The sequence below is a fragment of the Calypte anna genome, chromosome 2 (assembly GCF_003957555.1).
Source record: "Calypte anna isolate BGI_N300 chromosome 2, bCalAnn1_v1.p, whole genome shotgun sequence".
Classification (NCBI taxonomy): domain Eukaryota; kingdom Metazoa; phylum Chordata; class Aves; order Apodiformes; family Trochilidae; genus Calypte; species Calypte anna.
The window spans coordinates 95,164,267-95,179,971 of NC_044245.1; the positions used below are offsets into that span (position 1 = coordinate 95,164,267).

General features: G+C 39.9%; 1 protein-coding gene across 1 annotated transcript in view; it reads right to left on the minus strand.

Annotated features, from left to right (window-relative positions):
* Positions 1–14,656, minus strand: part of DOK6 (docking protein 6) — a 243,745-nt gene extending 229,089 nt beyond the window's left edge. The window contains exon 1 of the mRNA XM_030445573.1: positions 14,591–14,656. Within this exon, the coding sequence (XP_030301433.1) occupies positions 14,591–14,656 (66 nt within the window). The remainder of the gene's footprint in view (positions 1–14,590) is intronic.
* Positions 14,657–15,705: the final 1,049 nt, after the last annotated feature.

Sequence of the window (15,705 nt, forward strand, 5' to 3'; positions counted from 1 at the left end):
GGTTTACATATTCAGTCTCATGCACTTAGTACTCTCTGATTGGTGCTTCAAGCTGTAGTAAGTCTTCTGTCTCTTGAGAGATCAAATATTTGATTTTGACACACTAGGACCCTTTTTAAGGCAAATAGTGAGCAAAATAACAGTTATTATTTCACAATTTTAATGCACATTAAAATAAAAATCGAGTATTTCAGAAGTTTGATATACTAATAATACCAAAATACTGGACCTTTTTTTGTAAAGCTAATGCACACTATAAGAAGACTGAAAACAAATAGTATTTGTCCTTGTAAAACCTTATTCTCCACATTTTAATTCTGTATTTCTACTTAAAATATAAGAGGCAGTAAGTCTCAAAGATAGAAGATTTGGAATAGGAGATGAAACTAAAACTGGCATGACCATTAAAAGTAAAATAAAGTAATTAAAGTATAGTAGAGTCACCGTAACAGTGATTTACTTCATAAAGCTCGTGCAATGACATGTAAACAATTAAAATGTGACATTTAAAACGTGACATTTAAAAATTTGTGACAATTAAAATATGACATTGCATATTGAGAACATGCACATCCAGATTAAATGGTTAGAAGATAGAAGAGTTAGTATTTCTACAACGGTGTCACTTAGGTCAAGGCACATGGTTTGTTTGACAGGTTATCCTACTAAAAACTTTCATACCCCCCACCCCTCCCAGGTTTTTCTGTAACTGTTCAAATTTTAGTAAAATCAACTGCAATCTGTGGGTAACAGAACAACAGTAGATTAGAAAATTCTGAATTCAAACTACTTTTAAAAAAATAAAAAGAAGAAGAAGAAATAAATGCTACCCATGCTGTGGATAACTACACAGCTGGTCAAATGATCTGGCAAAAGGCAAGAGCAAGCTGGATTTGCAAACCTCCAAGATTTTTAAAAGAAGAGAGATGCAGCATCCTAGACCAGGACTTGAAGTTACATCTCTCAGAATGTTTTCCTTTTTCTTCTGCTCAAAGAAATGCATTTTCCTTAGCCTGAAGGGGAAATCTAATGCTGCCCACATGTTGAAATACTATATCGTCTTTCAGCGCTACGGAACAGCCTGCTGTTTGTCCTCAAACTCCTCACACAAGTGTGACTGTTTCTCTCTAGTTAACAAATTTTAGCTTGCATTAAACCTTATCAGTAAACATGGCAGTACTGCAAAATCAGCAATTAAAGCCTCAATAGCTCCCACCAATTAGGGCTTCTGCGTGCCAAGAGCTGCAGCAAAGACAAGATTGTGCAGCGAGCTTATTAACTCATTCTTTTTGCAGTGGAAACAGCTAAATGCCTCTTCTCTGGCCACATTAAAGTAGATATAGTTGTTTTGTAGTGACATACACCTCTGCCTTAAAAAGCAATGCAAACTTCTCAGAAGGCTGGAAATTTTCATTTGAGGCTTTCACATCTATACCAAAAGTGGGCTGCTGCCTCTGTAAGTGAGCACAGCCTACGCATTGGCTGTACCTGTTGCTACAGCACCTCTGTAATGGATCTGGTTTGAACCATCTAAACCAATTGTTCTCCACCTCTGTTACTGCCATACTCTACCAGTACCTTCCCTGATCCCAAGAAACTGTACAAGAAAGTGCTCTGACTGGAACTTTATTCACATCTGTGTTTCTTCACCAGTTTGGGGGAGAAGGGAACTGGTAACAGATTTGGTAAATCAAGCTTTAGAAATCCATTTTTACAGATAGGCAGAAAACAATAAATTTAGAAGAAGATAAATTTTCAGTGAGAAAAATAGCATGAGACTTTGACAGATAGCTTTAAAATTTCAGATGTTAGAGTGTGAGCTTTTTCAGCAGGACAACGATGTGTTAGCCATTGCTATTCTCCCCGCATAATTCAACAATGATTAATTTGCACTGCAGCACTAGAAATCACGAACAGTTATAGGCTGTGGTCTTCCAAAGGGCTGCATATCTTCAACACCTTTTTTATTTAAATACAGATAAAGAGGCAGGCCCTACAAGGAACCCATTATAATGTCAGATTTCCTTCATCGAGAGAATACATACACACTTAAGCCTAAATGTTTAAAAAATATCATTCACTGCATTTTTCAGGGTAACCAGAATGCAGTAGTAAAAGCAATTCACGTAATGGAGTGCATTTCATGGAACCATTAATATTTCAGACTGGTTTGAAACAATAAAAAAATAGGAGAAACCGAGGATGGCATGTGTAACCAATTTATATTTCATGAACCTTAATTGCTCTACTAGGGCACAGGGATTAAAGGCCTTTGCCTAAGGCATCTGGGTGCTGAGGGACATATATTCTACAAGCATCTCAGGTTTTTTTTATTTCAGAAATGAAGTTTTTAACTCTCCTGATTCTGAAGAAAACTTGAAACATGAATCTGAACAAAACACATTTGCATGGGATGCACTCCTAGAATTACTTATCTGCCTAGAAAAAGTATCTTGAAAATGGGGGAACTGCTCTATTCAGCTTATTTTTCGTAGCACTTTTAAGAACTGATTAAACTTATTGAAACTGATAAAACCAGGATCCAACAGAACTTGATCAGAATTTCACTGCTATTGTTCACATTTGTGAACAGACACACTTTCTGAGATACTTGCACCATCCAGGAGAAATCTGTCTCTCTTTAGTAGAGGTCTTTCCTCTGTATTTGTATATAAATTCACTGCAAGCCTAACTTGACAAACAAACATCAGTGGTGACTAAAAATTAAGCACCTCTTTCTAATTATGTATTGCTAGTATTTCTGTTTTAATTCTTTCAGTCATGGGCCATTTTAAAAGCTATGCAGGCAGCTCTGCTTTGGCTTCACTATCCCTCTAAGGTTGACTTCAAAGGGTAGCAAGCAGCATCCCCCATTTCAAATCCCGTGGTTTAACTCAGTTCATGCATTGTGCATTCAGCTCAGTTCATGAGCATCAGCAAGAGCACAGATGTTGGCACTGCTGTGGGTTAGCTCAGCGTCAACAAAAATCCAGTATCATTCACAATTTTTACATTTTCCCAAACTGGAAAAGCTTTGACATAACCAAAGGAGGCTAATGCTTTTTTTTACTGACAAGTAGCTATTTGGCGCATTTTTATCAGTACAAGTAAATTCATTAAGTATATTAAGAGGTGTTTAAATGAGAACAGGTATTTACTCTTTCTAGTAATTTCCAGATTACAGAAGGAAAAGTTAATTTTGCTATCAGAAGACTAATTAGTCATCCACAGGCTGGTATAAAAAACGGTTCAGGTAGGGACATAGGTAGGGGGAAAAAGGATTCTGAAGAAATGACAAGAGGCATCACCACCTCAGTGTAGCTTTAACTTCATTTTGCTTAGACTCTCATAGAGGGAGATTCACACAGAATATTTCTTTTTAGGAGAATGTCTGTAAGCCACAGAATAACATTATACAGAAACACAGCAAGAAACAACTGATTTGTTTGTTCAGAGGAGAAAAAAATAAAAGATTCCTGCCAAAACTATTTTCTGACATCAAGAGCTCTGGAAAATACACCTTCAAAAAACATTTTGAAATGTATTTAACCTCTGGATTTCTCTGGACATAAACTGCTTTATGGTATGATGGTGTCAAAATAATGTGTCAAATTGTGTCAAAAGTATTTTGAAGCCTACAAAATATACACATCTACTTTTCTATTTTCACCTTCAGTTCATGAAATCCCAAAACAATATATCTAAACACTGCAGGTATATTACTGTGTAAAGCTGTTAGAGTAACATTTATCCTCAATAAGTACAGTATGAGGCCCCCACTATAAACTTTCTTCTAATTCTCCATATATCTCCCGCAATTTTATTCCATGGCTTCTCCACAGATTCCCCCCTCTGTCTCAATGCTTGGGCCTGTTTTCAAAGTACCTCAGACACCTAACTGCAAACGGATTAATCATGTTCTCCACTTGCTGCTAAACTGTTATTATGAGCTACAGCTCCCTTTCTGACTTGTAAGCGTCTTCATCCCAAATGGTTAGGAAGTATTTGAAAAACAATCATCTCTAAGCATCCTCTACAGCATTCAGATCTAATTCTTCAAAACAACCTGAAGCTACCAAAAAGTAAGAGCCCAGCAAGTAAGGGTCTGGGGGGAAAAAAACCAGCCAAAATGCATACTTTCCATTAAATGAAAAAAAATTAAGGAGACTCATATACCAGAACATATCCTGAATGTAAAAAGAGCCATTTCATAGAATATTGCAGTGGAATATGCTTTCAACTCAAAAGCAGTAGGTCTTTATGCAATATTAAAATTAGTCTGTGAACCTGCCTGAGCAAGACGGTTTGGACCAGATGAACTCCAGAGGTCCCTTCCAACATCTTTGGGTCTTTCTGGGACCCAAACTATTAAGTAAATTCTGAATTATCCTAATGTTTTCTGTACAGTGGTAGCATCTAGTAATAGTTTTGACCATGATCAGTGCTAGCCTACCTACATATGTAAAATGATAATTTTTCAAGCATTTATAGTTTGGCAGAGGACAAAATAAGGACCTAGATGAAAAGAGATAATACACATTTTATAGACAGAAAATTTAAGCTTAGAGAGCCTGTTTCCCATTTACACAAACAGCTTTCTTCACTATGCTGGCAGTATAAGAGGACTTGATGCAGCTTTAATTTATTTTTGTAGTGTTCAGCGGGTTTGGTATAATTGAGAATGAGGCTGGAATGAATCAAAGTGCTCAAGACTATAAATTACATCTCTGAAAAGACTAAAATGTAACTGTTCTCATATAGACTCAAACTCATAAGCATAAAGATTTCTGTCTTCTAGATAGAGGCTATTCCACTAGTGTAAAAAGCTCTAAAAACCTAACTGTAGTTTTAAGATTAAGGGACTAAAAAACCAAAACACCCAAAAACCACACATACACACACATATATATATATTTATATGTACGCAAATAAATGTTTTTTCTCTTACAAGTCAAAGCAGCATGTATCTCTCCTCATTAAAATAATTACTTTGTTTATCTGTAATTCTCAGTCTTTTTATGTTTATTCAGTAGCAAGTATTATTCAAAAACACTGTAACTTTCAGAATAATACAAGCATCAAATATTTCTTTGATACTCAAGAAACTTATTCTAGATATGAAGCTTAAAAACTTAATCCCAGATGAAGTTTCAGTTTTTCTCTCAGATAGTAGGTAAACACCACACAACATATAACCAAAATCACTAATGGTATAAGTAGACACATGACTAACGTAGTATTTGGCCTTGCATAATCAATGGAGAAAATGACATTCATTAAAAGAATGCTATCATATGAGAACTTCAGTGCAAGCTAAAGGAACCAGAGAGATATTGAAGATGTTCAGCAATTGAAAGGCCCATGCACTGAACAATAGAGCTACCTTTGTTTGTGCCAAAAAATCCCTATTCTTCTTCAGTTCTCTTACAGAAACTTTACATCTTGCATGAGGGTAATCATAGAAAACAGTTTAAAAGTACAGTTTCAGGAAAAAATGTTTAAAAACTACCATTTCTGAAGAAAGTATTACTACTCTAAATGCATCAACAAAAATTACTTTCATAAACAAAACAATTTTGAAAATACTGTATTATCATCATACTGATTTAGTGATTAATAATTTAGTACAGCAACTTCAGTTAAAATGAAAATTTTTTCCTGTATTTCTTAGTTAAGTCTTCTATTTTTCATTTTTTCACATTCTCTTATCCCATTTGAACTAGATAAACACACTTAAATGGATAAGGTAAATACTTTATCAAGAGACTGCATTGTCTATAAATAGCTAAATAAATAAGAACAAAAAAAACCCCCCGAACCAATTATAGATATACAAATTATATTTATCATAATAAAACCTAAAGAACAACCATAAATGTATTCTTCTCTTTCTAGGTGCTGTACTAAATAATAATTATGACTCTAACTTCAAGAAAACCCTTTTTTATTATTATTATTTTGTATGACTTCACATATTCCTCCCTGTTAGCAGGAAAAACTACTGTTTGCATGAGAAAAGAGAATATACCAATTCACTCTGAGGGAAGAGAATGCCAGAGAAACTGTGTCTAAAAAAATATTCCAAGGGAAAAGAATAGAGTATTAGAAGCATCGTGAGCTTCCTGCTCAAAACTGGCCCTAGTTCAGTTTTACAATGGTGAAAAACTTTTGATATTCAGCCTGTGCTATTAATTCTCCTTGTAATGGTCAGACATGGGACAGAACACACTCCAGTAGGCAGATAGTATGAGATGTATAGGTTGGGGGCTGACCTGCTGGAGAGCAGTGTAGGTGAAAGAGACCTGGGGGTCCTGGTAGACAAGAGGATGACCATGAGCCAGCAATGTGCCCTTGTGGCCAAGAAGGCCAATGGCATCCTAGGGTGCATTAGAAAGGGTGTGGTTAGTAGGTCAAGAGAGGTTCTCCTCCCCCTCTATTCTGGCATTGGTGAGGCCGCACCTGGAGTATTGTGTCCAGTTCTGGGCCCTCAGTTCAAGAAGGACAGGGAAAGTGCTTGAAAGAGTCCAGCGCAGAGCTACTAAGATGATTAAGGGAGTGGAAACATCTCCCTTATGAGGAAAGGCTGAGGGAGCTGGGTCTCTTTAGTTTGGAGAAAAGGAGACTGAGGGGTGACCTCATCAATGTTTTCAAATATGTAAGGGGTGAGTGTCCAGGGAGATGGAGTTAGGCTTTTCTCAGTGGTGACCAGTGATAGGACAAGGGGTAATGGGTGTAAATTGGAGCACAGGAGGTTCAAGTTGAATATTCGAAAAAATTTTTTTACTGTAAGGGTGACAGAGCCCTGGAACAGGCTGCCCAGGGGGGTCGTGGAGTCTCCTTCACTGGAGACATTCAAAACCCGCCTGGACACGTTCCTATTGCGAAGTGCTCTAGGTGGCCCTGCTCTGGCAGGGGGGTTGGACTAGATGATCTTTCGAGGTCCTTCTAACCCCAAGGATTCTATGATTCTATGATTTTTCCCCAGATCCACTCAATGTTGTGTGCTCCTACATTCCTATTGACCCACTAATGAATACAACCTTTCCAAAGTTCAGTTCAGATAAACTGGCAAAGCTGAGGGCCAGTTTGGCAGCTTAACAACAGAGAGAAGTAAGATCAATCTTTTAAAAGACTTACAGACTTTCATTATTATCTTCCTAATTTATACACATTGGAAGAGAAGAGTAATTCCTCTGAAGCTCTATTTGCATGGGCTTGTAACCTGTCCATGTGAATGTTTTCACACATACAATTCTTAAAAAGCTGCAAAATTATTTTGTAGTGGGCTTTCACAAAAACAGAGCATATTACATCAGTACATACAGATTGCATGCTTTTTTTTTCCACCCATTAATTTCTAAGTAAAATTACATACCGACATTCATCCTAGAAACTCTTCAGTTTTAGTCCCAGCTTTCTGAATAAGACTCTGCTTTTCATAGTCTGAAAGAGTTTTCTGAGAGTCAGCAGTTCTAATTCTCAAACCAGCTGAAAATCCTCACTATCTGGAAATCTCTTGACTTGTAGAAGGTTTTCAGTTCTAGTGCATTGCTAGCTGCACTGAACAACTATACAAATTTCCTCCATTAAAAAAAAACAAACATTAAAATATTAATATGTGACAAAAAATGTTAAGATACAGTTACAGCAAATGCTACTCTGCCTGAACTTCTTCTTTGTTTTTTCCTACTGTATACAACTTTCTACATAAGAATATTTCTATTTCTATCTTTCCCAACCTTACTAAAGAAATTGCACAGTATCTAAAGGTTAACTATATATTCTCTATATTTTATACCAAAAAAAAAAAAAAAAAAAAATTCTGCTAACAAACCTTTTACACAAGCTAAAAGACAAACTTTCCAGGATAATACAGACCCTTTCTTTGTCTTTAAAAAAGAAAAAAAAAAAATAGGCATTTCACAAAGTACTTTTTATAAATTTTTCATTAGTATCTATCTAAAATGTACTATCTATACATGGTGATATATATATATATATATATATATATATATAAATGTAACTAACAACTGATTCACATATGCTGTTGCCTGAATATGTTGTTGCCAGGCAACTGCTATAAAGCATTTTGCACTGCTTGCAAAAATCTGAATGAATGATTCAAGGCAAGATTATTTCTAAAAAACTAAGAAGAAAACTCACTACTGGAATGACATGAATAATTCCTTGTGTGCTTCAAGGATTCATAGAGGATATTCCTTCCATAATTACCGATTTGAGAAAGAACAGCTCCTTTAAGTAGGATTTGAAGGGCATTTTACCAGAAGGAAATTCATGCTCTATGCATGCAGCTAATGTTACTGCCTGGACTCTGAACCAAAGCCACCAAAGTTAATGGGGTCCTTTGAATTGACTTCAGGGTCTTTTCACCAGGTCTTTACTGTCCGTTGTTAGGACAAAAATGACAGACTTCTAAACAAACAACCAAAAGTCTGTCACCTCACAGGAGATAGAAATAAACTCTCAATACAATTTTGCCATCTCACAATATGCAAGTGAAAGAGGTCAAGTCTACAAACACTTTGTTGTGTCATCACCATAGAGCTAAGGTATAATCTCACTGAGGCTAATAATATTACACATAAGAGTAAAAATAGGAGTAGTACCTATAATCCATTGGTAACATAGAAGTGGTATGCTATCTTAAAAAGAGAAATTATTAGTCCCTCTAAAGCAGGGCCACCGATTTCAAAATTGAGACATTCTGCTATCCATCTCTTGAGAACTAAGATGTGCAAAAGTACAGAAGAAAAGCACATGAGAAATATAGCAACTCTGAAGTCTTAAACTCAAGCCTGTCTCACACGTTGCCTTAAACATTAGCATGTAAAAAATGTTGGACCTTTGGTCCTTGTATATAATGACTGCAAGATATTTCTTCCCATTTCATGCACAATGTGCTTAATCAATAAGAACTAGTCAAAACTCCCAAGTTATTATATCCATATTGACCAAATTGGAAATCGATATATTTTCCATTTAATTCTGCAAATCTATTCATGTAACTAGAGCAAGAAAAACTACTGAAAGCAGGAATTATTGGTATTTTAAATTATACTCTCAGTATTAAGTGGCCAATGCAATTAGCTTCTTAATGGATTAGAGAGAATTTGTTTTAATTCCCTATCTCAGGTTGTCTTGAACCAGTGAGGAAAAAGAGCGTCCTTTATGTGGAAGTAACCTGGTATCTAAATCCTGTCAGTCTGGAGCATTTTTTTAAATTAAAATAAATTCATTATAAATAGAAGTTCAGATTTTAAAGCTTCATTTGAATTATCTTCAGGCTCTGAGACTTAATTCTTTGTTAAGGTCCTCTGTCATGCAGTTATAAATGACAACCTAAGTGCTTTCAAACAGGCTGAAAAGATTTGCCAGAAATAACAACATAATATAATGTACAGAATGGATATCAATTCCAGGATGCATTATTTGCTTGGGCTTTTTAATTTTTTAGTTTTTCTCAGAATATGCTAATGCAAAATAAATAGAAGAACCTTTCCTTTGCCCTCTGTATTTGTCATGACCCACTCACAAAGCCACTACCATCAATCAGTGTAATCTCAAACTCAGGACATTTCACAGGTCCCTTTGCTTTCTTCACTTTAAATATATACACAATATCAATTAAAGGTTAGGATTTTGTAAGACACATACTGCAATATTTCAAGAGGAACCAAACTGCAATCAGAGGCTCATATTCATAGCATTGTTAGTGCTGATTGATTGAAGACAGGATTAACAGCAGGAGGAGAAACAAGATGTTCATTTCCAGAAAAGGTACCTGCAATGATCTAAAAGTATGGTTAAAAACAGAGGTAGTTTTTTATGTGGCAAAACTTTTCATTTGGTGACTAAGAGCAACCTGCTATTTAATACTCAATCAAGACTGACTGGCAGGTACAATTTTCTCTTTGGATAGCAGTATTAGACTATAAGCTGAACCACTCAGGAAATAATTCTACTCAGTATGTGGAAACACATAAAAAACAGTATTCTTTCACCAACTGACTTACAATTTCTGTTAGATAGTATTCTTTTGTTCTGTGGCCAAGGCATGCCAAAAAAACCCAAAACCAAAAACAAGCAAAAAGATTATGATTTTGAAGGTTGATACGGGTCAAAAAACACTATCGAAGTCACACAATGCTCATTTTTAATTAGACTTCCTAACGTGATATCAAATTGTTTTTCTTCTAAGAAACAAAACTTCTCCAAGGCATGAAATCCTCGCAGCATAGTTTATTAGGAGGCAACAAAGGGATTCAATCTGCTACAAGGAAGTTTCATCCTATGAGCACAGCCAGCACAGTATAAAATTCTATCATATGAATTTTAATGCAATACAAGTATGAAAGATTCCAAAAGAACAAGGCAGCACAGTCCTGTTCCACACCCTACACAAATGACCTATTCTGATCTCAACAGCACACCACATTACAATCAAATTTATTTCAAAGGAGGGTAGCACAGGTCAAATGTAATGGCTGCAAGAATGAGGTATTTCCTTTATGAAGCATTAGAGAAAAGCAAAATATCAAACAGAGCAGGAATGCCCAGAGCACTGAAAGAAAGGCATATTTAGGCTGCAGTGAAACAGATTTTTAGAAATGTTTCAGTTACAGTTATCCTCACTGACTACACAGATACTTGTGATACCTTGATGAAGATGTCATTTATACTTGTGAGGCTGTATACCACATTGGCCTTAACATAGATTTAAAATTCCAAAGGACCATAGAAATGTTCAATATATAGCTTGTGCTTAACAGAAGTAAGGAGACAGGTTAAGTGGTCCTAACTGGCTGGATGTCTCTTCACAGCCCAACACCTCCATGGCAGGAAGTGTGATATTCCCAGTGGAGGCAGATGTCAGATTACAAACAGAGAGGCTTGGTAAAACTCCTCCTTTTGGCAAGCTATCCAGCTCTACATCGGAAGAAACTAACACCACAAAGATACAAGAACATTGTGATCTACTTGAAAACACTGGACCATAAAAATAAGATGTATGTCAGATGGTAGGCGAGCACTTCATGCTTGTGGTAAAAAGAAGGTAAGAGTCTTGATGATCATTTATCACTAAACAAAAAGTAAGGGCAAATTCTTGGGGCACTTCTTTGCATGTATTCCCATCCAGAATTAGGCCTTGTCCTTGACTTCAGATAACCTTTCTGACTTGAAATCACTTATTCATGGCAAAATAGCTCAGAGTCCTGACAGCCTGGTTAAGAATGGACATTTGTCTGTTTGGAGACAGCATTCACCCACCTTACAAATCCAATTTGAATATATATGCAAAGTAGCAAGGTAGCAAATACTTAAAGCAAGACATAGATGCAGCAAGTCTGAGGTAAACATATACCTTGTAAAAAAAAAACCCAAAACAAAACTCAACAACAAAAAAAACCGCAGCAATTCATAGAGTTTCTGTTTTAAAGAAGTACAAAAATCAATAAAAGGTGGAAATCAGAAGACCTACAACTTGGGTTTTAGAGAACCAAATGCTTGGAAAACTAAATTCTACAGGAAAGCTGACACTAGGTCAAAGGTTGTTGGTAGTGGATTTTTTTAGTAACATGAAATAGACTATCTGATTTTGCTCTGTAGTATTGTCACTCAATTTTACCTGAAACTTCACAGGTTGCATTATATTGAAGTATCTTCGATTTGATTCCCCGCCAGGGTTCATTCAGTCACAAAACAAGACAGAATAAAAGCTGCGTGGAAGAATTTCTGTAATGAGTTGGCCACCAGCCTAAAAGTTAGAATTAGTTTTTATTGCCGAAGTCTAGCACTAAAATTGGTATTAGTCACCTTGGCTCTCCAAGTTTTAATCAATCTACTTTTCAGGAGAACACAAAAACATTCAAAGAATGTAGAGTTTATCACCAAAAAATTATAAAACCAGTAGCTTTCACCATGTAAGAATGAAACATAACCTGCAAGAGATACAATTCTCTTTACATATTTCACACTGATCTTATCCTTAGTGTCCAGAACTCCATAGCCCTCTTCCCTCCTTTCCAATATTTTTGGAAAATAAAAATATTAATTTGTTAACAGACATTTATATCCCCCAAAACTGATGTATTCCCCTCCATTATGTTAGCTCTAGTGTAATTGATTAAGGTTTGGACTTGGAGGTAGACATAAGGGAAAAAATACAAACCCTTAATGGTTCACTTTGTGAATAAAATTGCATTAATTTAGAAATTCAGTCACAAGAATCCAATTAGCTATGGATATATACACACATATTCATACCTTTCAGCCATCACACTAATTTGATTTTTGATACTATTTTCTATAAAATACAATTCATTTTTCATTGTACTTAGGAGATTTATTCAGATGTGCATCACCATATGTCATATTTAAGCTTATACTACCACCTGCCTGAGGCTGTGTAGTCTGAATTGTCACCCCCATACACCTCATCAGTATGAGAAAATCTTCCACAGACACTATTTGAACTGTTTTACTTCTGCTTTCTGTAGAAGTATGATAATCACTGTAACCATGAATAATATCCACTCAAAAAAATGAGGTTATATGTCCCCAGCAAAAAATCAGATTTATGTCTTCAAAACAAAATATTCAAGCTATTTAAGTCATACTGCAATGAAATATCACTCTCTTCATAGTTTCATTTCCACAAGTCAGCAAGTATCATCCAAGATTACTGTAATACGAACTCTACACTTGTTTCATATACATGATACACCCCCATATATAAAACTATTTGCATATTATAGAGATATGCATATACATAATTTTACACTTTAATGACTCTGGTTTGCAAATCAGGTATCTCAAATAGATTAACTCTACCTCCAACTACCCATTTCAAGGTGATGTGACACCATCAAACCTCTGCTTTGTGTTGGGCCCATCTAATAACACTGCTGAGTGGGGCAAAAATTGATGAGCAAAGGTTAAGCAGAGGACTGCCAGAAACAAACTAAAGCTTTGAAAACTGCTTCTTCAGATAGACTGATGCTTGACTGATGCATGGAGTGACTTGGATTGCAAAATCATTAATAAAATCATCCAATCTCTTTGGATTTATACCATCTCTCAGACATTTGGAGTTGGCACTATTAAGGATTCGGACCAAACTCCCCATGCTCTTCTGGAATTAACAGCCTTGCCAAAGCAGCAGTGCTCCAAAGGCCAATTTATGATTAGTCTCCCACACTGCGTCTGCAAGCAAAGCACAGCATTTGGGGGGAAGGGAAAAGGGGGAGGAAGAACGAGGAGGTAAATATTAGCACTGTGATAAGCTTGCAGAGGCACCACTTGGAGGAGGGTAGATTTCCCATGGCTCCTGCTCTGCTAGGATTCAGGGACATAGGGAGAGGCAGCCCACCTTCCTGGAGAGGAGAGCAAGCAGGCTCTTTCCACTTTCCTGCATATCCACAGTAGAAAACAAGGGTGAACCCCAAAAAAGAATATCAACCATCTCCCCAGACCTGGACAGTCTCAAGCCCACGGGGACCCTGGTGTTTTGGGATTACTGGCAACACCAGTAGCTGTGCAAAGCTGCAGAGGCCTTGAGCTTCCAGCTCCTCTGAGCCTTCTTGTCACACACACAAAGGAAAGAAGGAAGCACAAAGTGATGATGAGCCCCTGAAGCATTCAAAGTTTTGGAAATCCTGGAACCTGCATGCACTCTGCTTAAACTTCACTGTCTTTGCAAGGCTTGCTGCACACCCTCAGGCAAAGTGCTCATGGACAGTGTGATAACACGGTGTTACCTTCGGCCTTGCTGAGCATCCCGGTGAGTACTGAGGCTGGCCACCCCTCAGCTAAGCTGCAATCCCTGTTTTTCAGTCAGAGGCAGCCTCGGCATCTGCCTTTCCGTCCACGCGACTGTCACCCCCTTCCCTCCCCGCCTGCTCCCCGACCGCTAAACGCCCCCTGTGCCCAGTCCCCCATCTCCCGGGAACCAGCCTCCCTGCTTCCCTGTTACTAGTGGGCTACTCTGGCACCAGCCCCCGGTATTTTCAGACCTTGTCCTGACTGAAGACATTTCTTTTCCCAAAACCAGAGAGGGAGGAAGGGAGGGAGAATCTGTGCACAAAGTTTTTACAGATGCTGCCTGCGCCTTCCTCCCCTCACCCTCACCCAAGCCGCTGCAGGAGGCATCAAGGCGAGGGGCAAGCAGGGGAAGGGACGCCCAAGAGCGGTAGCGCCTGCCCCGGCCTGACTGGCTGCGGGACTGGCTGTGGGACTCAGGAAGGACGGGGAAGGGGGCGAAGCTTTCCGCGGACAGTGACTCTGGAAGGCGCTCGCTGAGAAAGAAGGGAGGAGTGGCGCGTTCCCGGAGGGAAGCTGGCTCCCTCCGAAGTGCCATGGCAGCGCATCCTCACCGACCCCAATGGAGAAGGGAGCAAAGTCCGAGCGGCAGCAGCGGCGGCGGCGGCAGCAGCGGCAGCACCAGCAGCAGCAGCAGGTCGCCGCGCCCTGCACTGGCAGCCCCGGCCCGGGGCACCGCCGCCTCCCCAAAGCCGACGAGACGCCTCGCCCCCCACCCTGGGCTCGGCCGGCGAAAAGAGAGCTCACTTACCCCCAGCTTCCTGCTGCGGATTTTCACGTAGCCCTGCTTGACTATATCGTTAAAGTTGGAGGCCATGGCCAGCGCTGCCTGCTTCCTCGCCTCCACTCCCGGAGTAGTCGTCGTCCTCCTCCTCCTCTTCCACCTCCTCCGACACCACCGCCGCCGCCGCCTCCTCCTCCCCCGGGCCCTCCCGGGTGCCGCCGGCCGCCAGCTCCTGAGGCGCCTCTGGCATCCAGGCAGCGGCCGGCGCCGCGCTCCGCTCCGCCCGCTCCGCGCTACTCCCGCGGACGCCGCGCCCCGGGTGGAGGGCGGCCGCTCCGCGCTTCCGCCGACCTCTCGCTGCTACTGCTGCTACTACAGCTACTGATACTACTGTCACTGCTGCTGCCGCCGCCCTGGCCAGCGGCAACGCTCCGCACCACTCCGCTCCGCCCGGAGGCAGCTCCGCGGCTGCCCGCGCCTACGGCCGGGGAGGCGGCCGGGGCGGTGGGCGGGGCGGTGCAGAGCGGAGACACCGCCCCCGGCGCCGCTGCCGCGGATCCCGCCTCCAGCTCCAGCCCTGCCCGCCGCCGGGGGTCGCGGCCGCCCCGGTTGGTGTCCCGGGTGGGCAGGGTCTCCGGAGATCGGTGTTGGGTTGCGGGTTGAGAGCCGGTGCCGCCCCCGGGCGTGACGCGGGGCTGGTGGGAGATGCTGTCCCTGTCCTTGGCGATTTTGTCCACTTTTGTCCAGGCTGTCAGGTGGCTGTGGAGGCGGCATCCCCCGCCCGGGTAGCGGATCCCTTCGGAAAGGCGTCCCGGGGGGTCATTGCTACGGGTGTACGGTCAGGAAGCCGCCGGGACGACCACTAGCAAAGAGTGAAATGTTGTGTCAATGCAACTGACACTCAATGAAACAAACACCTGAACTACGAAAGTAGCAAAAAGAAACAAACAGGCAAACAAACAAGAACAGCTAACAACAAAAGCAGAAAAAAAACCCCACACAAAACAAAACAAAGAGAAACCAAAAATCGAACAAAAACAAAACAAAACCAAAAAAACCTGAACAAAAAACACCGAACCAAAGCAAAAAGCACAAGTGACACACAAATTAGGTGTCACGCATATGCATTCTGCACCCTGTGC